Source organism: Gouania willdenowi, chromosome 18 (assembly GCF_900634775.1).
Source record: "Gouania willdenowi chromosome 18, fGouWil2.1, whole genome shotgun sequence".
Taxonomy (NCBI): Eukaryota; Metazoa; Chordata; class Actinopteri; order Blenniiformes; family Gobiesocidae; genus Gouania; species Gouania willdenowi.
Window position 1 is genome coordinate 16,010,308 of NC_041061.1, and position 27,479 is coordinate 16,037,786.

At 37.1% G+C, this 27,479-nt stretch overlaps 1 protein-coding gene across 1 annotated transcript in view; it reads right to left on the reverse strand.

Moving 5' to 3' along the window:
- pcxb (pyruvate carboxylase b) overlaps positions 1-27,479 on the reverse strand; it is a 341,179-nt gene that overhangs the window by 294,890 nt on the left and 18,810 nt on the right. The window contains exons 2-8 of the mRNA XM_028475285.1: positions 23,485-23,621; positions 16,220-16,313; positions 15,613-15,703; positions 10,354-10,519; positions 7,924-8,069; positions 4,782-4,899; positions 2,825-2,892 (exon numbers count right to left, since the gene is read on the reverse strand). Coding sequence (XP_028331086.1) covers positions 2,825-2,892; positions 4,782-4,899; positions 7,924-8,069; positions 10,354-10,519; positions 15,613-15,703; positions 16,220-16,313; positions 23,485-23,621 — 820 coding nt within the window. The remainder of the gene's footprint in view (positions 1-2,824; positions 2,893-4,781; positions 4,900-7,923; positions 8,070-10,353; positions 10,520-15,612; positions 15,704-16,219; positions 16,314-23,484; positions 23,622-27,479) is intronic.

Sequence of the window (27,479 nt, forward strand, 5' to 3'; positions counted from 1 at the left end):
CTCTAGACCACAGCTGTGTTAGATGAGTGCTTGTTTTCCTACCGACTTGACATTGTTGTTGATTCATTCTGTTCATTTAACCCTTGTGCACTGCTTTAAATTTACATACACTTGTACACTTGGTCAGTCTCATTAAAGTGCAATAAAAATATACTCCATTAATTTTTTCTTTTACTTCCACCGCATCAGATCTTTTCAACTACTTCAGACCTATCGATGAATATAAAATGTATTATAATTTTAAAAGCCTTTTTATGTTTGTATGGACTTTTTTATCATGAGAACCTCTCATTGTTTTCAGCAGGAAAAACACTAAATATGCAGTATTTCCAAAAATTAGGGCCAAAGTGTTTTTATATTATAGAATAATTGAATTTAATGCATTATTATTTTTGGCACAAGGAGAGTTTTAATGAAAAGAAAAAACATTGTATAAACACCTTGTATAATTTGTAAGATAAGAAATCCAGGCCTTCACTGAAATTTCCCTAAAACTTTATGCAATGGTCTCTGGTTGGTAGGGGGTCAATACAACTAAAACAGATTTTCTCTTCATTTTGAAGGCAGAGGCTTTGATCCATTAGGTATTAATTGAAAAAAAAAAAACATTATGCAATGTCATGATTATAGTATATGAAAAATATGTGGTTACAATGGGAGTCAATGGGACCAATTTGGTCATGAGATTACTAGGTGTCAGTATGATGCATATCTCCTTTTCAATACACTTCTAATACACAGGACATTGGAATTAAGCAAATAAAAGTAAAACAAACAATAGTGGCAAAATGTCATACCACTAGCCTTTAATATGACCGGAACATTGAGGGGCAAACAAACAAAAACAGCCAAAGTGTCACTTTTGGCCACAAAGATGCTCCGAGGGTTAAAAACTGTTAATAAATGATTGATTGATTCAAGCAAAGCAAAACCTCTGATTCTGTCTCACTGAATGCCTCTCAGGTTTGGACAAATAGAGTAACTTCACTTTAACTCTAACAAAACAAATATCAAATCAAACTCCTTTCCTTTACTCCAGTGAAATCGGTGAGGGCTCGTATAGCACGAATACAGTATTTATTTATTTTGTGTACATTGTGTGCCAACAGATATCGACTCTGTGGTAGCCCATAATCAATTCTAATCTCCCGTCATGACAGAAAATAGAAAGTTAGCTCTTGCCCAGCTGTCGTGTTTTGTAATTGAAAAGCTCACCTGACAAGGCATCAATAATGTTATGGGAAAATACTCTGTTAACTTTCACTGCTATGCTGATGATACCCAACTGTATGTATCAATGAAGCCAGGTGAGACAAATCAGCTATCTAAACTTGAGGCCTGTCTAAAGGACATTAGGGCCTGGATGGACCAAAATTTTCTTCTTCTTAACTCAGACAAGACTGAGGTCATTGTACTGGGCCCACGACACCTTAGAGAAACCTATGCTAGCCTAACTGCCCTAGATGGTATTACTCTGGCACGAAGCACAACTGTTAGAAACCTTGGGGTTCTATTTGATCAGGATTTATCCTTCAACTCTCACATAAAACAAACTTCAAGAACTGCCTTCTTTCATCTCCGTAACATTGCTAAAATCAGATCTATCCTGTCTCAGGGCGACGCCGAAAAGCTAGTCCATGCTTTTGTTACCTCTCGACTGGATTATTGTAATTCTCTTTTAGCAGGCTGCCCGAGCAAGTCGCTTAAGACACTTCAGCTGGTTCAAAATGCTGCAGAACGTGTACTGACTAAAACTAGGAGAAGAGATCACATTACTCCTGTATTAGCCTCTCTGCATTGGCTTCCCATAAAATATAGAATAGAATTCAAGATTCTTCTTCTAACTTATAAAGCCCTAAATGGACAGGCACCAGTCTATCTCAAGGAGCTTGTAGTGCCATACAATCCCCCCAGAACACTACGCTCTCAAAATGCTGGACTACTCGTTGTTCCATTTGTATCTAAAAGTAGTATAGGAGGAAGAGCTTTCAGTTATCAGGCCCCACTTCTCTGGAACCATCTACCAACAACGGTTCGGGGAGCAGACACCCTCTCTACCTTTAAGGTTAGGCTCAAAACATTCCTCTTTGGTAAAGCTTTTAGTTAGGAACCAGCTCATAGCTCATAGTTAAGATGCAATAGGCATAGACTGCCGGTGGGGGGGTCTGCCATGCTCGGTTGGAGAGAGGTTGGAGAGGGCGTTAAGAGAGAGGTCATTTAGGTTAGAGAGGGACCGGAGAGGGTCCCATTCCTCTCTCAAACACTCCCTCTATGTCTGCTTCTTCCCTTGTGTGTTTGCTCCTGTACTCCTTCTGGCTTTTGTCTTGCAGGTCCGTGGGATCCTTAGTGTGGAGTTACAGAGTCTCAACAACTCTGTCTCCACCCTTTCCTCTGCACACACCCAACACAGCATAACGTGGATGGCTGTTCATCATAGGAATGGGATCCACACAAGATTCCTGCTGCTTAACAGAAGGTTTTCCTTGCCGCCATGATGAATTCATGTTGGGTGTGGGACACATATGTATGTGCATATACGTATATATGCATATGTGTGTATCCATAAAATGAAGAGTCCGTCCTTAAGACTGCTCTACTGTAAAGTGTCTTGAGATACCATTGGTTATGATTTGGTGCTATACAAATAAAAGATTGATTGATTGATTGACTGTGGGCACAATACTGGTCATTATTGAATCAAATCAGGAAAGCAGTGATGGAAACACTCTGCTCAAGTATTTCATGGCTGTGCTAACAAAAGGCTGAAGCTAAAAAACATTAGGCCTGTCAGCAGGTTATTCAGTAGGTGGCTGTGATTCCTCACCTTTTGGTGTCTCCGCTGAATGGAACAGTCTCTCTCATAGAGGTGGACGACATTACCATATTTATCACCTGAGAGAAAGGAGAGTGCATATGATTAAACAAAAGGTGAACTAGATACGCACACGTAGAAAATCGAAGCAGCAGCTGCATAATTAAGAAGTATTTAGCACAGGCGAATTTGACAGACTTTGAAGCTCTGTTAAAGTGACCTGCTCAAGCAGAGGTACCTTTCATTTTTTGACTTCAGCACACAGCAAAGCAAAGGTTTAAAGAAAAACTGCAGTGTAGGAAAAATTAAGTTGTATTCTCTTTGGTACCTTTCAAAAAATAATTTTCCGTTTATATTTCTTTGGACAAAAAGGGATGACTTCTTTGTTGTTTCAACGTTTCCATGAACACTATGTTTCATTAAGAATTAATCAAAAGATTTAACTGTGCACAAAGTGTTATGAAAATTGTGCTATATGGTCTATGCAATGATGTTACAACACAAAATACAGTACAGAGTGAAAGATAATTCAAGGAAAATCCAATTAATTAATTTTACATGAGAGCTACATGGAGCAATACTGAGAAAATAACATAAAATGCCACAGCTGATTTCCTGGTAATTCAGTCAATGCATTCATGGTCAAGACATGGTTTTTAAATCGCCAATCGTATAAAGAACTCTCAATTTGATCAAAATTTTGCAATTTTTCCTCAAATTATTTCACATAATTTCTTTAAAATAAATAGAAATTTGGTCAAAAAATCAATGGCATTTAAAGAGAGAATTACTAGCAGAGACTAATATCTGTCACTTATTGCTTTGATATTATTTGCGTCTTACATACTTTACACTTCGTTTATACATGGAAGTGCAAACTAGGGCTAATGCCAAAAATTGCTTGTTTTCCAAACCACTTAAGATCAAACGTGTCTATACTGACCCCTGAACTAAATTGAGTTTTACGCCCCTGGTTTAGACAGTAATCAATCAGGGTGATTTACTGCCTTAGAGGAGACGTGGCAGTAAATTCTCAGTGCTTAGGAAGCAGAAAACAACAACTGCAGGAGTTGTAAGGCTGAATACTCGAGTAGTTATTGTTCAAGTGTAAATAGAGCAAATACATAAGGACATACAGTATGTAGTACAACAAGAGCTCACACAGTAGACACTATTTGTATAGTCTCGAGCTCAGATGTGAACAACTGTTGTCCCGGGGGCCAAATGTGGCCCTCGGTCAAATTTTGTGCAGCCTCTCACATAAATGTACAAATTGACTCCATCAATATAGAAAATCACTCAATAAAAAGCAAAAAATAACAAAAAAATACACAAAGACAACAGAAAAATATTAAAAAACAACAACAAAAGCACATAAAATGAGAACAGAAATACACAAAATGACAATTCCAGAAAATGACAACAAAAACACACAAAATCATAAACATGAAACAAAAAAATACACAAAATGACAACAAAAAGACACAAAGACAGCTAAAATAATCAGAATTACTGCAAAAACACACAAAGACAGCTAAAATAATCAGAATTACTGCAAAAACACACAAAAATATGAGAAAATATCAACAAAAAAACTAAAATACACACAAAATGTGAATAGAAATACACAAAATGACAATTACACAAAATAATAGAAATACACAAAATGACAACAAAAACACAATTTGTTCTTTTCTGTATTAATGCTCAAATTGGTCATTACGATATTTTATACTGGCACGAATGTTGATGTTATGGCCAGTCATATACCTCTGCTGTAGCTGAGTAACAAAGTATTTTAAAAGATCAAGTTGCTTTGACTAATATAAACAAAGGCAGGAAAACATCTTGGCTTGAGATCTCGTCTTTTCCTTAATGCATTTCCTTTAGTCTGCAGTCCAATGTAGTCATAATGTAATTCTGTCTTTTAAAATGAACATCTGAAACATACAGAGTAAAACACACGTACCCAGGATCTGGACTTCAATGTGTCTTGGCTTTTCAATGAATTTTTCGACAAACAGGGATCCATTCCCAAAAGCCGTCAGGGCTTCAGAGTAGGCCCTCTGGTAATTCTCCTCCAGTTCCTGTCAAACAGACAACAATATTTCATACACATTTATGTTTGTGTCATCCTTCAAGAGGCACGAGAGGCACAGCGATACATCAGCAGTTCGTCAGGATCTGGACAACAGCAGTGTTGCATTTTTTAAGCAGCTCCTACATCTTTCTTCATGCTGTCCTCATTTCTTTTGACGAAACAACTTTGACATATCCTAGCGGAGCCAAATGTTAGATTAGATATCTCTCGAGAGTGCACAGAGCCATGTTGAAGGTCATGGCGCAATCTGTGTGTGTCAGTTCCACACCCAGCAATTTCACCATGTGCAACTTACTCACAGTAGGTTAAAACCAGACCTTCACTGAAGCTTCATGAAAGCAAACTCATGTCATCTGTAACTGTCATATCATTGTTTTGGTAGAGAGGCTTTCTGAAGTTAATCTCCAAAATTCAATAGACTACACACACACAAACAGAGCTGAACACAGCTACTGTAAAAACCATTCTGGAGTGTCATGAAATATATTCAAAACTTGTAAAAAAAAAAAAAAAAATAAAGTACATCTTGAGCTTGTCTGTGTTTTGCATTAAATAACACAAGGACTTTATCAAAGCAACCAGAAGACATGGTGCCATACGGTTTCAGCAGCTGCTTTTGTTCTGCCACATTAAAGTCACTACACAGATGGTGATTCTCAAACACTATTTTTCTTATGCTTGAAGTACTCATACATGAGACACATCTAACACCATCATTCATAGTATAACGTCTAGTTTTCTGCACAAACACAGTTGTCAGTAGCAGCTCCACAACACAAGTTAATACATCAACAATTTAGTTTTTAAAGACCGTGTAAAGACAATTCAGCCATTTTCTTCTAAACACATTAAATGGGTCATAAATGTATTCCTTAAATATGTATAAAGCCATTCAACCATTTATAATGTAATTGTGAGCTAGGCTTCAAAAACTGTGTTTCCAATGTCTCATTAGCATAAATACGACCCTCAAAGATGGCTGACTTAATGTTTGCTTTTGGGCGTGGTCATAATGTAACTTTTTATTCATCACATATGTGGCAAGGCCTGAGGTGCATGCAAAATTTGATGAGACTTTGGGTATCCTAAGGGTCAAAACTGAAAAGGAATAATAATAATAGGGAAAAAGAGCAAGATCAATAGGTTACTACGGCCAGTATGGCCTCAGGACCCTAATAAATGACTAATTTTTGAAGGCGATACATTTTTTCGAAAGCTACAGTATATTAATGCACTACTATTTTTCTTTTGTTAATCATACATTTTAAGCGTGCCCTGTAATGGTAACATTTCTTAAAGTGCTGGCACTTTAGAAAAATTGTTGCATCAGAAATGTCAAATCCTTTTCTCCCCTTTATGTTTGCCAATAACGGAAGATGTTTGAAGGGCATACAAATAAGAATCCATTAGTACTGCTTCCACATCAAGAGTTTCTCTGTAAGTCGTGGCAACTTCAATGCATGCAATTTCACTTTATTTTTTGTTTGTTTCTTGGAAAGTCGCATCACGTCAAGGAAGAGAAAAATAAAAGATTCTGTTCATTTGACTACCTCACCCATCCATAAACACACAAATCCTATTTACCAATATGCTGAGGGTATGTGGCTCACTCACCAGAAGCAAAACTACCAATGACCAATGAGGTGGGCTTACATTTAAACAATGCCATTTTACTTGTCAAGTCAATAACATGATCTCTCACATACCTGCTGATGCCTCTGTAACCCAACTGGACAACTAGAAAGACCAACAGCCAAGTAATTACACTGGCACTAACAAAAGATAATGCTTTACAATGGAGACTTGACCTGTGAGGCTTAAAAGTGCAACATGTCAGCAATTATTGCTTTTACTGAGTAAGCTTGGTAGCCCTGAGGCTGCTGTAACACTAACACTGCTGAGCAGATTCAGAGTATGAAAGCCTGACCTACAGCCTCAGTATATGTATATAACTTTTATAATACCAAGTCCATTTATCAACATTGTTTCCAATGAAAGTATTCATTTTCTCTATGATAAAAAACAAACATATCTGGAGTTTTTATTTCAGTTTTTTTTTTCATTCAGAAATTGGACTTTATATAACATTTTGGGCTTTCTATGAAAAGCGTTGTATAAGATGTGCTCATGGCTTCACCATCATGAAAAAAATTTACCTTTTAAGTAATTTATTCTAATCTTTTTACATTTTCAATATGACAAACAACTACAACTGTAATAATATAAACAAATATCAGTTTTATAAAGTCTTCAAAGGTTTATAGTGAAAAATAGATGAAAATGTGTGAACGTATGGATGAATAATTTACATCTCAGCTCTCCTCTCACAGATATCAAACATTTACCCATGAGCAACCAACCGAGGTATAAGAAACTTCCATAAAACCTCAAGATTGCAAAAGGATTTAAGCAGCTCAAGTGAAGCTGTCGCATTATATATTGTATTTTAAGTGACAATTGTGTTGTATTTTTGTCCCATAACAGGTTTCTTATTCAAAAATAATGATTTTTAATTGGAATCTTAATCTTTCACTGCAAAAAAAAATATATATATATATATTTTTTTTTTTACACATGTATTGTGTCAAACATAGTTTAACTGATTTAGGGTTGTCCCTAATATAAATGAGACAAAGACAGAGTATATTAGATGAAATATAAGACACATTCATGTGGTTTTTATGAGTAGCTAAATTATCTTTGGCAGCTACACCATTAGAAAACACATTCTAATTATACCTAACTGATGGAAAACAACAAGGCTGTATAAACATGACAATCGCTCAAGCTTTGAAAAGCAATTGAGACAATTTCTGAGCACACTCAAACTAAATTATAAGAAATAAATGGCCAGGTTGTAATTTACTAACAGTTTCAGCTCAATTCAAAACAAATGGAAAAATTAATGAATATGAAATATTACGCCAGAGGGCTGACCAGCTTTCGTGATAAGTTTTTCCTCTGTGTGTCACAAAAGATTGTGTTATGAACTGCGTTCGTTATATCTTACCTCGTACTCTTTGACCACTCTCATGCCGCGGCCTCCGCCTCCATAAGCTGCTTTAAAGATGATGGGGAATCCATAAGACTGAGCAAAGGCCTGGGCCTCCTGCAGACTGGCGATAGGTGCAGCAGTGCCTGGGACCACAGGAACACCTGTACAGAGGACGGTTTGTTCAAAACAAATGTTTACAAACCACATTGAGGGGACATATTATGAAAAATCTACTTTTGCAGTTTTTTGATCACATATGTCCACCAGCACACAAAATGTGAAATAAAACCATCAAGTGGTTTGTTTGTGGTCTGTGTAAGACTTATAACACGAAGAAAATGGCTCAGTTTCAAATATTCTACATTTGTGACGTCACAAGTGTTGCCAGACCAGATTGACAATTTCCAGCCCAATCACAACTTAGAACTAGGGATCAACCGATATGGGTTTTTTAGGGCCAATGCCGATACCGTTTTTTTTTTCCATCAGCCTTAGCCGATGACCGATACGGACTGCCGATTTTCTTGAGCTGATATTTGGGGCTGATACTACTTTTGCTCCCTCAATTTACATCATAAAAATTACACAATGATGATGGTACAAGTCTCAATTTAAAAAAAGGAACATTTATTAAATTAACAAAGGTGATGTAGAACAAGAACAAGTAAAAAAAAAAATTGTGAGACATCTCATGAAATATTATGAAAGAACTGTTCGTCCTTGTCCTGAAAATAGCTTTGACAAAAGTTGGCCTGACTGAAAATATATTTTATGAACATGATTATTGAGTATAAAGATATATAATTATAGTATTAAACACAAAAAGAAACCATGAAAAATAGTAAATTCCAACACAACCCCAGAACATAAATTATCAGAAAAAAATAACGTGATGTCAGATGCGCATTAAACAACAAACTGTTCAAGTTTCTGTTCTAAATTGCATCAACATTAACAGGAATAAATATTCAAAGTAGTAGTAAACTGCTTCTCAAAGTTTTAAAAACTCTCGTTCTCAGCGAAGCGCTGAGTGAGAAGCAGAGGGAGAGACACAAACACAGACAGACACACAACCTCCAGCCAGCTGCACGTTAAATACAACTGCGACACAACAGCTCGGTTTAAGTTTAAAACTTGGGGTTGGGCTTGAAAAGCTTCCTTCACCCTCTGCTAGTGGGGGGAGGGGCTCTGCACTCTCGAGCAATAGAGCAGCCTGTGGCAGCTGCTCTGTTAATAAAGTGGGTCGGCGAACGCAGCAGCGCGCATCGGCCGATGCTGATGAATCGGTCACTACTTAGAACCTGCAATTCAAATAAAAACAGCTCAAGCATGTGCCACAAATCTGGCAACACTGTGTATGTGACACAATGTGACGCAGCGGTCGGACAAAGTCGTGGACTATCACCTTGAATAGACTATTTCTGTAATCCCTAGAGGAGACGATGACTAAGCAACGTAGCAGCTCCGGTAAGTGTTTGAAGCAGCTGAAACAGCTCCTTTTGCTGTTAAAGCTGCTGTTGCTGCACGGCACATACACTTCATGAAACAGTGTTTTTCTGACTTTCTCAACATGGGCACCTAATTAGCCATGTGTTTTACTGTAATGTAGAGTTTTTTGGCTGAAAACAATAACAAAAGTGCGTGAATAGCAAAAGAAAGTCGCGAGTGATCAACTGTTGTGTTGTGGTTTTTACAGCTGTGTTAGCTAGATTCATCTTGCACCATTTTTTAACGTTCTTTTTTCAAATAATGTGGAATATTTTTAAAATTCTAAAAAATTAAGAAAGAAATACCAATGCGAGATACAGGAATATAAACAGTGACAAAAAGTCAATCAGATCTGAATTTACCATATTGGCTAGCAGCAGTAGATTAGGTACAAGATTAAGATAATCTGAAAACTAAAAATGTTAATTGACCCAAATAATAAAAAGTAAGGATGTCCCAATCCTATATTGATATTGGTTCGATATCAGCAAAAAAACGAGTATTGATTATATCGGTTGTATTTAAGTTCTCCAATATAAGCAATCCATCGTATCGGAAGTGAAAAAGTAGTGAGACATCTAAAATAAAAAAAGACATTAAACTACTGTTTGAAATGTTAACGCAAATGCAAATGTTGTGGGAGTAGAAGAAGTGAGCAACTATTTGTAATAAAATGAACTGTTGATTTGAAGCAAAAGATCTACTGCAGTCTTCATGGCCTCATTTTATTGCACAAAAGTAGTAAAAAGCGGCTCCTTATGGTCCAAAAGGTCTGAGAGTGAATACATTGAATTTAATGAGAAGCTGAATGGGAGGTTTTCATATTTTACATCTCAAGAGAATGCACAATTGAATTTTTTAACAAAACAATACTTCAGCCTTGCGCTCGCTGCAGCAGGTGTTATAATTCAACCATATGAATCCACCCTGCTGCACAGTCTTTTTCCTCTTTTTTACCTGCACTGATGGCCAAGGATCGAGCTTCAACTTTATCCCCCATCTTGCGAACAGTGTCTGGGCTTGGACCAACAAACATGATGCCGGCATCGGAACAGGCCTGAGCGAAGTCTGCCCGCTCAGAGAGGAAACCATAGCCTGGATGGATGGCATCCACATTGTTGTCCTGTAATGTGAAGAACAAATGTATTTGTGCAGAACATCAACATCAGAAAACATGAGTATCATTCAACTACAGTTAGCATCGAGCAGTGGTTTTCAACCTTTTCAGCCCGCAACCCCCAAAATAAAGGTACCAGAGACCAGGGACCCCCCCACTGTACCTAAAGGTGGTTGAACACAGACATGAACATTGAAGAACAGTCATGTGGAGACAGGGTCATCTATAAGGAGGAATAAAGCGGAGATTTTTGGGGTCCATCCATAAAGTCAGTAAAATGATGGTCCATTGTTCTATGAATCTGTGATAATCACATTTATTTATTTACCTGAAAAATATCCACTATGACTATCTATCATAGTCATCTTAAAGATGTAAATCCTTGTTTAAATCAGAAATAAAATGGGTTAAAAGTTACCAAAAATTGTGAAAAAGGGAGTGAAATGGAATTTTAAAGTCCGTGTAAAGCAGAAATAAATTTGTGTTATGAGTTTGACACACCACACAAACATGTGTCATTGAACACTGAGCCAAATTTGAAAGATGGAAAAAATCGCAAAGCATATAAAATTAGGTCTCAAAATCATGGAAATACAAGCACTTTTCTCTGCTCTGAAACGCTGGGGGTGTGTCAGTTAGAGGTGCTGGAATCTCGCCCACACACAGGAAGGCGCCGCCTCCGTGTACTGTTTGAGGAAGTAACCTACAGTAACAATGGAAGCTAGCGCTAGCAGCCTCGTCAAACGGACCCAGCCCTACCCGTTTAGGACTGCTGTCGGCTGGACGGGAGAATGCAAGCCGGGGATGGATTTATATGCTTCAGCAGCAGGGTGGGGTTTGTGCTAATGATGGCTCCGATACGTAACACGGCTATGATTTCATTAAATCCTTAACACAGAAATGTGAAATACAGTTTGTGAAGCCTAGCTCCACAATTAACTTCTAAATAGTTGAATGGCTTTTTACACATTTTAAGGAAATATATTTATGACCTATTTAATGTGTTTAGAAGAAAATTGATGAATTTGCTTGTCACGCACTTAAAACCCCAGAAATTGGTTAAAATTTGCAAATTAGTATGACCAAAAACAGAGAGAAAAAGTGGTAAAAAAGGTTCAAGGTGTCAAAATTGGAACAATGAGTTTAAAATGACAAATAATGGGCATGACAAATCACAAATATGGTTAAATTGGCAAAAAATAAGCATGAAATATGGTGAAAAGAGGTTTAAAGTGACAATAAAGGGTCAACATATGAGACAATAGGAAGGAAAAGTGGTGGAAAGGGTTTATAAGTGCTGAAAATATCTTGAAAGTGAAAGAAATGTGCAGAAATGCCATTAAAATTTGATGGGGAAGTGGTAGAAATGGGACTCATATAGCAAAAATGTATAAAGAAAAATGTAAAAATGTATAAAAAGCAGAAATATGGCAAGAAAAAGTGATGAAAATTGGTTAAAATATGGCAAGTTTGTTGTAGTTGCAGAAAAAGAGAAAAAAAAAAGCAGAAAATGGCTCAAATTGTTCAAAAAAATTATCTTAGTTTCTTGAAGGCATCTGGCAATTCCCTCCCAGTGTCTCGCGACCCCAAATGGGGTCTTGACCCCGAGGTTGAGAACCCCTTGCCTCGAGGAAGAACATGAGATTTCTTAAAAATATGCAGATGGAACAGGATATGAACATGTGTTAATTACAAGGCGACTGAGCCAACAATGCATTCCACTTGAGTCCTTCTCAACGTCTGAGTTAAAAGGTGCCAATATTTTAGAGAGTCTGGGGAATGTAACACACACACGCACGCACGCACGCACACGCACACACACACACACACACACACACACACACACACACACACACACACACACACACACACACACACACACACACACACACACACACACACACACACACACACACAGGCAAATGCACATGAGCTGAAGAGGATGACAGATAGAGCTATCTCAGGATCAGCATGTGCCATCTGCTCTTGGATATGAGACGGACAATAATTATGGGCTGTCCTGTTGTTAAGGGAGCTGGCGATTGCAGCAAAACTTGGAGATACACAGGCATGCACACACACACACACACACACACACACACACACACACACAAAAAGTGTGTTTTCTTGGTAACAAACGTGGATCAACACATGCACAGGCACACATTTTACATCCAGCAGTGGATAATTATTTTGGTCACATAGTGAACAGTGGGCAAAACATAGTCTGAATGTAAAGAAGAACTGGAGCACACACACACGCGCACACACACACAGATAGACAGTGATTTTGAGAAATGAGGTGAATGGCAAAGTCCCCCCGACTTGGCAGAGTTACTACATGTGCATGCAGAAAATTCTAAGCCTGAGGAGACTCAGTAGCAAAGCTGAACATCGCAGAAATATGATGACAACGCAGGTGAGAAAAAGACGGAAGTGTATGGAGAGAAGAAATGAGCACAGGGAGGAAGAAATGATAGTGGAATGAGAATAGTAATGGACAACTGAAAGAAGGACAGACTAAGAGGACAGCAGGTGTGTGTTTATGGAGAACAAAGAATGTCTATTTACTCTTCATCTCTGCTAAACACTGAAAGGCAGATTGTATTTGGTCAGTAGAATCAGCCAATCAACACTAACCCTTAACATCAACGCTCAGGGGGGAACTAGCATGTAATGGAACAACGTAAAGAAACACAGTAATGGTAACAACTCATCTACAGATAATCAATGTTGTTCAGGATTAAGGTTTAACCAGCAGGTCAAACAAAATAGGAAAGTATAACTAATTATCAGAGCCTCTAATGCAGGGCTTTTTCAACCTTGAGGTCGTGAACCCACGTGGGGTCGCCTGATATGTCTAGTAATAATAAAATTGAAATAAAGCACTAACTCAAATTATGTTACTTTTTTTTAATTGCAGTGGTATCCATAGAGCAGGGTTTTTAACCTTTGGGGTGGGACCCCATATGGTGTCGCCTGCTAATAATAATTAATAAAATTAAAAAAATACACATTAAAATTATATTAAACACACACATATATATATATATATATATATATTGCACAATTAAAAAAAACAATACATAATATCACAGAAATAGATATACAGTGCAGGAAGAGGAAGAAAGCTCAAATTAAAACACCTCACAATCTTAAACAACTGTATTTCTATACTTTCACTTTCTCAAATATAAATCTAGTTCAAATAAAATGCAGTATAAAAATATGTGAGTGGGGGATATTGTCAATAAAACTTGTTTGTTGTTAAATGTGCTCTATAAATAAACTAGATTGGATTGGACTATTGTGCGCTAATCCTTACGACTATGTATTTGTTACAGTATAACACACGATTTAAAAAAAAAAAAACAGAAATTTGACATAAAAATGGGGTCATGACAAGAAAAAGGTTGGGAACCACTGCTCTAATGCATCACAAACTAAAAAATATAGTAAAGATATTGGTAATGTAATATTGCAAATATACACTTCTGAATTTCTGCTGCTCTCAAATACAGAGGAATGGTGTGGTGTGTTTTGTTTTGTAGGCCAGCTCTGTCCTGCAGTGGCCCCTGGAGTCTACTGAGTAGGTGGGTGAGAAATAGATCTTAGCCAAGCTGAGATCCATCATGAACAACCTCTGTCACCCCCTGCCTGACACTGTGGGAGCACTAACTAGCTCCTTCATGGCAGACTGCAGCATCCACCATAATAGACGGACCAGGTCGATCCGCCTGCTGCACCAAAGCTGGGACTGGATCGACTTCATGCAACAAATGCTCGACTGTTCATTTCACTACTGGGCAGCTCCTTTATTTGCATTCCAATATATTACATAGTAAATGGACTTCATTTATAAAGGCAGCACTTAATTAGCACCTGAGTAGTCCCAGAGCGCTTCAGAATATCATTCACATTCACATGCAGGGTGCTAATCTACCATTGGGACAAACTTAAGGTTCACAGTCTAGTCCAGACGTTACCACCTGATGACAAAAGTACACAAAAAATGACTCCAAAAAATAAAACCCGCAAAATGACAACACAAACAACATGACTCCAAAAGACATACATTTTACAGGATAGATACAAAAAAAAGGACAACAAAGTTTCACAAAATGACTCATAACAAGCAAAACGACAATTAACAGACACGGAATGACAGAAAAACACACCAAACAGCAAAAATACAATAGAATATGCTAAAGAAAATTACAAAATTACAGAAAAATATAGTGAAAGACTAAAGAAAAACAGAAAATACTCCAGAAACACACAGAACTATTACAAAATATGCAACATTACTCCAAATAACATGCAACGACAACAAAAATACACAAAATGACAAAAAAAACTACAAAATTACAGAAAATTACAAAAGTACACAAAAAGACAAGAAAAACACAAAAAATGACACCAAAAAAACACAAAATGACTCCAAATGATACACTTTACAGGAAAAATACAAAAACGGACAACAAAATTGCACAAAATTACTCAAAAAAGTACACAAAAAGACAAGAAAAACAAAATTACCCTAAAAAAGAAAACAAAAATACACAAAGATGCAGAAAATGACAGAAGTACACAAAAAGACAAGAAAATCACAAAAAATGACTCCAAAAGATATACATTTTGCAGGAAAAATACACCAAAGGACAACAAAAATGCACAAAAGACTGATAACAAGCAAAACATACATAGAACGAGAAGAAGAAGAAAAAAAAAATCACTCTAAAAACTTTGTTCTTTCCTGTAATAATGCTCAGATTGGTCCATATTCTAAATGCTGATATGAACGTACATAATATGGCCCTTCAATCAAACAAACATTTTTGTGGCCACCGCTGTGATAGAAGCTGCCCATCTCTGATCTAGTCCAAAGACGCTTCGACACAAACAGGAATAGCCTCGGAATCAAACCCACAACCTCCCGATCAGAAGACGATCCCTCTATCGTCAATTTGCAATATTCTCTAAAAATGTGGCTTAATATTCATCAGAGAATCTGTACAGTGAAACATATTATTTTAAATGAACAGATGTAATATTAGCAAACCAAATCTACTAAAATGTTAAAGGTAAAGACACTCTACCTTGGCCACGCTGATGATGTCAGGGATGTGTAGGTACGCTGCAACAGGTGGAAGGCCTTTCCCAATCAGGTACGCCTCATCAGCTTTCTGCCTGTTTTAAAAACAAAGGATTACATAGCAGGATGGAAGTGAGAGTGCAAAAACACAGATACAGAGACTGTCAAACAAATTAACACTAGTTGTGTTAATTATCACAATCCTTCACAACGAGACCAATGTGTGAAGAAAAGATAATATAAAAAACACTAAGATTAGGATAGAGAAGTAAAAGCAAAGTTTGGCAGAAACATATCCAACAACATGGACAAGCTGTTAAAGACAGCTGTGAAACAAGGTTGGCACTTGTGAGTGAATCACAGTGATTACCTGAATGTTTGTAATGTCATTACAATTGCACTCCCGTGAACCTTTACTGCAAAGTACGAAAACAAAGAGCTGCTCTAAAGTGCCCTCGTGATTCCTTTAAATGCCATTCACTGTAATAAAATGATTACGTTCTTTTTAGAAGTCATCAAGCTATGGCAGTCGATTGGTTTGGCGCACCCAATGTTTAACTGTGGTTACTGTAAGCACCATCATGGGTAAATTGTCAGTCAAGTGTGTATACCTGTGCATCTGCCCAGTGTCCTGTTCAGAATAAACGGCCACAGTTCGAATCCCCAGTTCGGTGCAGGCTCGGAAAACACGGATGGCGATCTCACCTGGAAGACATTGGAAAATATAAAAAGTAATAAATGTAAAGACTTTTTTTTTTTTTACTCCTACGCCTTATATTCAATAAAATATCAAGTGTTTGCTTTTTCTTTGTCATTCTAGTGGGTGTGTGTCATATCAGAATTCTTTCTTTGCATCATAAGGAATGAAACATGAAGTGTCATAGAGACGAATAAAAAGAAAACCTTTTTTTTTAAATTGATAGAGATGCAGACGTCAGAAAGCAAAAACGTACAAAACGTTCTATTCCTTATTCACAGGAGTGCTAGGAGTAATTGCGTAATTGATATTACAGTTACAGCATAATTATCTGTTGCTGTTAAAATAGTGATTTAATTGATATTGAGTTCAGATAAATAACCAATTGTACTTATGCAAATTCTATAAAAAACTGTCAATTATAATTTATTTAAACCCAAAACTGGGGAACCAGGTTACATTTCTATGGCTTACACACATGTAAACATTTATTAAAATATGTTTCATACCAAGTTTACCTATAAGTTCTTTGTAGTATTATTTCACCTTTGATAAAACAAAATTAAAATCAAGGGGCGTATTGGCAAAAAAGGGCCAGGCACCCACACCAAAAATATGAATACCAATATTTTCATTGATTAGGAAGCCTAACAACAAGGTAACCAAGAGATGAAAAACAAACTGGATTATAGATATGTTTGAGTGTATTTTACAGCTGATTTAAGACATGGGTCAAAACCGGCCCATTATCCTAAGAGATGCTAACAGAAAGCTAGCACGTGAGGAAGGTTAAGTTTTATGGAATTATTTATTAAAGACTTGTAATTGTGATTAATTGAATTTGAACTTTAATAAAAAACATAACTGTAATTGACTTACAGAAGAAAAATAATCATTTCAATTGTAATTTGTAAAAAATGCCAGTCATGGTAATCATAATTGAGTTGTAATTAAACATGGGTAATTGAAAAAGTAATTGTAATTGAAAAATGTAATTGACCCCAACCCTACCTGCTAAACCAATCAAAAACCAAGGTCTTCTCCCCTTTAGTTGACAGCTAACATTGTCTTAGTTGCTAGTTTAATGTCAATCACCTAAGATGACAATATGTACCTATGATGTCAGGTCTGTATGAATTTTAAACCAGTTTCAGGTTTAGACCTTGATGTTATGTCATTTCTGGTCCAGATGTTTCAGTTTATTTGTTTGTATCAGTATCAAAAAAAAAAATATTTAACATAAATCACAATTTAAAAATGTAGAACAAAACTGAAAAAGGCAGAAGCAAAAATGATTATATGCCCAACATTTTCTTTTTGAAATTAAATAATGTCACTCAGTTTTTTATCTCTTTATTCAGATTCAGAATACTTTATTCATCACCGTGGGGCTATTCAGTTTCAGTTACATCCCATCCAAGAAACATGAAAAGACAATCACATATAACATGGGAGTACAGGAACAGGCCATAAGGCAGCTCCCCGTATCTTAGATGAGAGTGGAAAACACGAGGTAAGAAGAGGAGGAAAAAAGCAGGTCCCATACTCCTTTATGGAGCCCAGTGTGGGGTGTTGAGGGTTTGGGGTGGCGAAAAGGGAAGAATTTCAGCCAGCCGCTGGGGGGCGCGTGTGTGCAGCCTCTTGTGGGCAGCACATTCACCATTCCTGCAGCCTGCAGGGAGGGAGAGTGGACGATGGGCCAACGAAGGCCTTGAAATATAATCCCTTTGCTTCATTCTGATGGCGTGTGACGACTTTGGGTAGAGCTGGTTCAGAAAACAAAGTTCCAGGTGGCGGTGGGGGAGAGGAGGCGGGGGGGACGGAGCATCATTTCTATACAAACATCTTAGTGAATAGATGAGTCAGCCTATACTGGCTGGCTATGGGAAGCCAATGATAATAAGCAATTTGTTTTCGTTTCAGGCCAGCACAATTTTGGTGGCCTTGAGTCCTGGTCTCCAGCAGTAATCCAATAAGGTAGCCTTAACTCTATTCCACAAAAAACCCTTTGGAACAGATGTGATGATACAGCTGAGGAGAAAGACAAAACTCAAGCTTATGTGCAGCTTAAAAAGAAAAAAGGTATTGGAAAGAATAAGTACTGGAAAGATCAATGAAATGCAGAGAACAATAGTGTGCCTGTAGAGAGAAGAAAGGAAAGGAAAATGTATTACAGCTTGAAATCACCAATGAGAGAAGGGGCTGAAAGAGGTGTTTCCACAAATTTGAGCCAAACTACAAACTAAGTTTACCTAAGTGACCAGTAGGTGAAAAATGAGGCCCTAAACCAGTGGAGAACAAAATAGAAATGAAGGAAAGGAAAGTCATAAAGGGCAAAGAGGAAGATAGCAAGTAGCTTAGTGGAAAATCAAATCTGACAGTGCTGCAATAGAGTGAGGTTGAAAAGACGAGAGGAGGAGGAGAAGGTGAGACAGATAGAGAGTGCAGCAGGAAATAAAGAGAATATTATTATTGAGCAGATAGGAGATAAGCTTACTCAACCGGAATCTGGTCTGATAAGATATGACGTGCTGAGCCTCATGGACACGTGCACGCTCACACACTGCAGCCAGACATGGTCCGGTGCACTCCAGTGTGAGGACTGTGATCTAATGTGGTGTTGATACCATGTCACGTCGATGCGAGGCAGACAGATTGACAGAAAGCTCCTCAGTATGCATGTACCAGTATACGAGTATGTGTGGCAGATGTCCCATCAGAGATCCCTGCTGATTAAATTCAAACTGTTGGTTTAAGGCTGATAAAAAAAAATGAGCCTTTATCGGAGACATGAAACATGTACATATGTGGATAACATGAAGCACCACATGATTCCCCATCTAAAAGTGTACAAAATAACAATAATTAAAAAAAAAAAAAAAAAACGTGCCAATCAAACAGAAATAATACAACAACGAGCCAAATCAGGCATTTTAAATGCGTCCATGAGACCATATATAATGGAGGGCTCTAAAAGCCATTTGAACGAAATGCAGGAAATTCATTTATTTGTCACTCATACACTCTAAAGGTGCCTGACAGTAATTGCATACATTCTTAAAAGCTATTAGCATAAACAGCAGTAGCTCCAGTGATTACAAGGACATTGACAACTAAAGTATAGAGGAGCGAGTATGTATGTATGTGTGCATATATATATACATATACATATATATATATATATACATACATACACACAAGACCAAGCACATGAGCCTGCTTTAGCTTTTATTTAAAAAAAAGTTTACAGATTTTTCTCATAAAAAAAAATGTGATAAAGGTTGCCCATCTCTGATCTATGAGGCATACACAACGGTTTTCTTTCATTAAAAAAATATTGGGGGGTAGCTGCTTTGTGTAATGTAAGAATACTGTATTACAAGAGGCAAAATCATAAGTCCTAATTCAGTTTCAATATGCAATTACAAGTAAAATAGACCTTCCCATCTCTACATTTTGATTATAAGTGATGAATGTATCACCATTGTTTTTTGCATCACTTTCAGATTTGTACCTTCAAGCTGTGAGGTTTTTTTACCTTTCGTCAAGGCTCTGACGTCTGTTCAATGTAGGTTTTTCTCATGTTAGTCTTGTCATGTAGGACAAAAACCGACAGACAAGTACACAAAATATTCATTGTCATTACTTTGCATTGTAATATTGCCTCTTTTTTAACTGAAAACAGTGTTGCTGTTGATGTTTAAAAAACAAACATTATCAAAATGTACAAAATGACAAAGTAAAGGGATTTATCAAGATATGGCAACCTGTCTAGGAGAAAGTGGACCCTGATGTACTGACTTATGTTTTATCTGATTGACAACATGGTAATGACTACGGGAAATACTAGCAACCTGGATACCATTATGCCAAGCTGGTGGTGTGTATGTTTAGTTCTCTCTTTTTTTTTTTTTACTTGACTTTTGTATGTCTGCTTAAAGCCTGTTTAGAAAAAAGTGGTCTGTTATTGATATTGAACTCAATTGTGATGTTGAATGTTGGAGCCTCAGTAAAGAGAAGCTATAAAAAAAAAAAGTACAAAATGGAATCTACCTTGAGTGTTATCTAAACCAACGATTACCATTTATAAGAAAAAAACAGTCATCAACAGTCATTATAATTAATAACCTTTTCCTGAATGTCCTAAAGCTAACTTAGATGTATTCATAAGAAAATATTATCACATCAGAATATAAAATTACTAACTACCTTAAACATTTTCTAAGAAAAGCTGTCCCCTTTGAAGATACCTTTAACAGAGTAAAAAAAACAGCACAAGGGCAGAAGAAATAATTGCGCACTTCTCATTTTTGAACTCCATCAAGGTATTGATACCCTGAAGCCACACACCAAAATTTGGTTATCCTATCTTAAACGGTTTCTAAGAAAAGTTTTCTCCTTTGAAGATACCTCAAACAGAGTAAAAAAAAACAGAACAAGGGCAACAACTCCGGAAAACAATAATTGCACGCTTCTCATTTTTTAACTCTATCATAGTATTGATACCCTGAAGCCACACACACAGAAACACTGTCCCCTTTAACTCAGACAGACGAACGAACGGAGCTGAAACCTATACCCCCTTCCACATTTGGTGGCGGGGGATAATAAATGAAAAGGTAAAGTAAAGTTGAACAAATTCAAGCAAATACAAAAAGCCTGCTTTAAAGGTCCTATCATTCTAAATCAACTTTTTTGAGCTTTTAACATTCTTACAATGTTAATAAAATATCAAAAACACCCCCAAAGTATTATCGGGATTCCTTCCTGCATCTGCAAGAAATCCTCACTAATCCTGCTCTTTGAGCTGATTCTCCGCCCTCTTCTGAAAAACGAGCGGTCTCTCCCAAACTGATGTCACTAAGTCTGAGCCGCGCCTCCACAGTGAACATACATGCCCACTCTCTCGGATCTAAAGGCACGCTGGCGGCCAAAGAACATCTTTCTTTTTTGATGGTAATTGTTTCCTTTCTTATCCATTCTTATCCAGTCTGCACAGGGAAAACAATCGGTCTTTGTTTTGTACCAAACGATGATGTCTGGTAAGCGAAAATGTGTGTTAGGCTGCGAAAGTCCTCAGATATTTTTCAATCTTCCTAAAGAAGAGTCTACTTGCCGGAAGTGGTTTCAGCAACTCCAGCTCACATCTTTTTACCATGTTTACCAATAGGGATGTAACGATTAATCGTAAGGCAGTTAAAAATCGATTTATAGGTATCACGGTTGATATCGATTTTCTGAAAATTGAATCGCAGTACTTTTTTTAACCATCAGAGGGTGCTATCCACAAGTGTAGGCGGCGGGCGGAGTGTGCTAATACTTTCTTTCTGGCCGCCTTCTACTCTTAAATATGTTAATAAATGATTAATTACCCCTTTAGCACCGAAAGAATATTTGTAATATTACTTGAATATCTGTAAAAGTCACGTTTTTCTATTAGCTCTGTCTGCTAGCATAGCTTCTCTTCTTCACTGCAAGAATTTCTGCATGACAACCGACCACTGTGTTACCAGCGCCCTCTGCTGGTCCAAACAAATATGACGTAAATCAGTGTAATCACGGTTTTTTTTTTTTTTAAAGTCCAATTGTTAAGGCACAAAATACATTTTCAGTTGCACTTTTAAAAAGAAAAAGAACTATTATGCAGTTTTGCATTGTTTATTATAGAACCAGAATTTAAATTAATAGGCTTCATTTTCATTTGTATTATTCCTTTATTTATTTCATTCAAGATTTATTTTTAGTTAAATTGCATTGTTTTGAATAGTTTATCAAGGGATTCTTTTGACAATGAAAAATAAAAGGAAAATAATACAGTATTTTATAGTTGAGTGAATCGTTACATCCCTATTTACCAATATTTTTTATGTCTGCACTATTTTTTTTGCTGCTGCTGTCTGCAATCTTCGCAATCGTGATGGGAGTTACTGCTCAGAGCCACGGTCCCACTGTTTACACCTGAGATCAGCTGTTAGCACTCCATGCTAATGCTACACCAGCCTAAGCAGCGAGACCCCACGACCCCGAGAACTGAGAAGGAAACAACGGGGATGCAGCGTGGGGGCAAAGTGCCGAGCAAGGAGGAGAAAATATCAGCCTGTCCTCCCGTCCGTCATAATGGGGAATGTTAGAGCCATCTCCAATAAGCTCGACAAGCTCGCGGTGCTAACCCGGCATGAGAAGGACTTCCGGGAGGCGAGCGTGCTGATGCTTACAGAGTCGTGGCTCACAGCGCTAACACCTTACTCAGTTGTAGGATTGGACGGCTTCCAACATTTAAGTGCCAACAGAACAAGGGATAGCAGTACGTGGAAAGGAGAGGGTGTGGCTGTATATGCATGATAAACATAAAAACTGCACCAGTTATGAGGCTTGAGTTTGTCATCTTCACACTGGCTATCAAATCTCCTGACCGACTGTTGTTATGCTAATGCGTGTAGGGGTGACAGGGCGGTAGTGATTCCCAAACTATGTCTATGACACATGTATCAAACTCAAGTCAAGAACGTAAGGCTCCACAGAACTATGCTCCTCCAGCTGTAGAAATGTGTTTACAAAGTTTGGTGGGCGTGCCTGTTGCCCATGCTGCCGGGGCTCTAGGGCTACGTCATGAAACGGGAGGCACTCACACGGGGAGAGGCAGCGCTCCAGAGGAACCGTCTCAATTTCTGGGTTGAAAAAAACAAGTCATATTTCTTAAAATATTGAGCATATGTGTTTGTAGTTGACTTTGGAAGGTCTTAAAATGGCATGATATAGGACCTTTAACGTTTTACAATACAGCTTCCAAAAGATCAACCTTTGTGCAACTATTGAATTAAATCTCGTTTATGGAAGTCCTAAAAGCTCCTTTTAGTCAAATTCAGTGTTGGAGACTGTGGTAATAACTCAACTTTGGCTTATTTCATCTTCAGAATTACACTGCTTTTGGGTTAAAACAAACATATCTAAATTGTGCAGCCACCCACACATATTATTACTTAAATATTGGCAAGCGGCGAGACAAACTTGCGACTGACATTAAAAATTAAGAAAGTCTCTCCTTGCCTTGGGAGAAGTGTACATATGTGGGGTTTTTTCATCCTCATAGTTTACATAAAACTGTACTAGACTATATTTAGTTTTCCTTCGACTCGGTAACGGCGAGATAAAATTGTAGGCAATTGTTGGAAATCTTACCTCGGTTGGCGACCATGACTTTCTTGATGGAGCGGCACTCGCTCTGTGGGGCAGAGTGAGTGAATCGGGAGAGAACACATGCTCTCTTCACAGCCAACAGTCCAAGCCCACCACGGATAGCAACGAACCTTAACATCCTGGCAAACAAAGCAGAATAAAAAACCTTTAACAAACAATATATCCACAAAAAAAAAAAAAAAAAAAAAAAAAAACATTATATGAATAACATTTTTAAGTGCTGAAGGACTTCCTTGGAGCCGTTTCACCTCAAATTAAAGAATCCTCCTCAGAAAGGCGACATCAAAGACCAGAACCTTCCTAAGTTTTCCAATTATGAAGCAATACGATTACACCAAGACCCAAACAAACATAATGATATTAAAATAAATCAGTTCATAATTAACTCAGACATCATACACCGACGCTCACTGACAGTATTCATAAGATTCTAATATTGGGTTTAACAGCCAATTAAAAAAAGGCAAATCAGTCAGATCAAAGTCAGTGACGACAACAAACAAAACACATTTTATACAAAGCACAAAGCTAATCTCACTAAGCAACCATTCATATGTGTGAAAGCCATGACTATTGTGTGATGTGAGAGGGAATACTTGTAAAGGAAGTATAAGAGGATGATATAGGCCAGTGTTTCTCAAATGGGGGTACGTGGTGGCACTACAGGGGGCACTTGAGAAACAGAGAGAGTGGAAAATTAAGAAATTAAAGCATTAAAACTATAGGGTTTTATAATGTTTAATTGTAGTTAAAATGATAACGATATTAAATAGACGTACGGACAACCCTCGGCGCTATTGGTACGGTTTCCGAAGTACGTAGCGTCTTAGGGTTAAGGTTGCGTTATAACTCAATATCGTGACAATTTTTAGGGATAGGGTTAGGTTTAGGGTAAGGTTTAGTCTTCGTCACGCGACCTATGACCCAATGACTGACCTATCACGTGACCTAAACTGACCAAATAGGGGCACTGCATAAGGATAGAATGTCGGTATATTGATACGGCAACCGTACGGATAGCCACTGCCAATTAAATATTACCAGCAGCTCACAAAATGACAACAAAATACACAAAATGACACCAAAAACACACTAGGAGAGAAAAATACTTACTATTACCAGCACCACACAAAACAACACACACACTAAATGAGAGAAAAACACACAAAACAAGATCACTACAAAATACACAAAAATAACAGAAAAACATACAAAATGACAAAAAAAACACACACACACCGAGAGAGAATAATTTCAATAATACAAACACACAAAAAGGACAACAAAAACACACAAAAAACAATGGAATTAAATCCATTAAGTTGGCACTAAATACACTAATTATTCCACTTATTCACAAAATGAGATTATTTAAATGAAACATATCAATAGTAATCGAGTGGTCTGAGGCGCCCGACTCAAGAATCCTTCCTTCCGCTGCAGTGAGTTCGAATCCCGCTTTTGTCATATATATTTTTTCATTTCAACATATTTAAAACTGCAAATTCCATCTTTAAAAATGCATATACAAAAAAAAACTGTTTAGGGTATTTTATGGGTTAGGGATAGGGTTAAGGCTAAAATAAAAGGGTTAGCGGGGTAACTAAAAATAAATATGAGATAACATAAAACTGACAGAACTTTAAGTCACGTGGTGCACCTATCACGTCACCAAAACTGGCCAATGAGGGGTGCTGCGTATGAACAGACTGGCAGTCTATTCATGCGTTTCCGTATCAATAGCCACGGCCTTATTTAAAATGAGTGGGACCACTTATTCATTCCATCATTATGCTTTGAAGTTATTTTTTCCACAGAATTCTGAGCCAGATGTTCTAGTCGGACAAAGGGGGGACTTGGATTGTACATTTCAGAAGTAATATCTTTGAAGTAAAAAAGAAATGCTTATATGGTCTGATGTCATTTGAAAAAGTGGGTGACCTTAGCTACAATCAATTGTTAAAAAATAAATAAAATAAAAATCATCCTCTTGAACCATTAGGGAATGAGAAACCTGCTGACAGGACTGACAGGAAGCTTTTATGCTGCCTATTAGGATCAAATATTAATACAGTAGTGCTTTAATGAGTGAAGCCGTACACACATCACCAATTTGTGAATTGTGTGTAGGAAAGAAAATGAAGGCTGATTAATTGATCTGACAGAATAAATCACATAATGTTCTCTGTAGTGTGGCCTGTGGAATATGTGACCATTTTAGAAATATAATAAATACCTAAAAACAGCGCATGGACAAGTCAGAGTGGAAGTTCCGGGTTGATCAAAGTCTGACAGGACAGGGAACCAATCAGCAACGAGTGTCTAATTAAACACAATGAGAACCTGGTGCGTCTGAGCTGTCAATGGAATGCCAAGTAAAAGCTAATTATTGATTATAAAGCGAAACATTTAGAACCAAAGATGTGAAAAACATAACTGAAACTCAGTGTACAGTTTTAACAACATTAAGAATTTAGCATGGAAAGGATCTAAAAGCAAAGCGCTACAATTACAATTACAATGCAGGCCTGTTTAAAAACACACATCTTACACAATATATAACAAAAATATCATAAATGTACACCATGTACTACAACCGCCGTGTAGACCAATAAAAGCATTTATAAAATGTTTTAACCGCAACAAACCCGAGACTGCAGAGAGGCTCCACATGTCCGACGGCGCTACACTGCCACACAGCGGCCACACACCAGCACTGCACCCAAACCAACAAAAAGATAAATAAACACTCATATATATATATTTGTTTAGCAAAAATAAATGGGAAGATGATGCCTCTAATAAAACATCATCTATACCATTTCACGCAAGTTATGCATGTTATACATTTTACCTTTATTCTTTATTATTGATTTAGCCTGTGTTTAGCTGTGTTTAACACACACATTTGTTGAAATAATATGAACCTCATTGAAAGGAATCGTTTTTATTGTGAATCCATGCATCTCGAAGCCTTGGGATTGGTTTAGTAGTTTCTTGGATTTTTTTTTCAAAATTATTTAAAATTGGATTTTTCTGTACAATATGAAAATAAATGAGTTGGGTGTAAAATCTCAGACAAAAAATTAACTAGGCCAGTGTTTTCAACCTTGGGGTTGCCCGGGATTAAAATGGGGTCGCCTGAAAAGTCTAGTAATAAGTAATAATTAAAATAAATAAATAAAAAAAAAAACCCATATTAAATTGTATTTTAATATTTAAATAATATTAATATTCTTTTTCAAAACACATCACACAATAAATATAAAATAGCTGTATCCTATATACTTAAACTTTGAAGTTAAAATAAAATGTAATATAAAAGCATCTGTCACTTTGTACACTAAATCAGGCTAATCTGTATTTATAACACACTTTAATAAACATACAGGCAACACATTTCATTGTATTGTACAGGTGTAATCTTTATTTTGTGTCCATAATTCTGTGCTTTTATATGCAAGTAATGTGGCATGAGTAACAGTTTTGAATTTTTGATGTTAGAATTTAAACAATACACAGTTACACAGGTTTTTATACAGACTTTAAAAATGCAGTAAGTGTGTTACATAAAAAATGGTCCTCTTTAGTTGAAAAGTTTATTCCAAAGAAACAGAACCGACTGGGTCAGGAGTCCGCTATGAGTCAATGAACAAACGGAAGCTTTGAAACCATCAAATGAGGCACACAGAGGAAACTCAGACTGAAACAATATACTGTACGTACACAATAGCAACAGTGTTACGCTGTGAAATGGATACTTTTTCCACAGGCCTGAAAGCAACAGGGACACAAAGCACCAAATCCTCAGCCTGAAATCAGTGAAGATACTTTTAGATTTATATACACATTTATGCACGCTAAAATATAATGCAGCTGAGAGCAGAAGAAAGGTGTAGTGGGTAGCAGGGAATGTCCCGATACAACACCGACATTGCAGCCTCGAGTATTGGCCGATACCGACACAAAATCAGCAC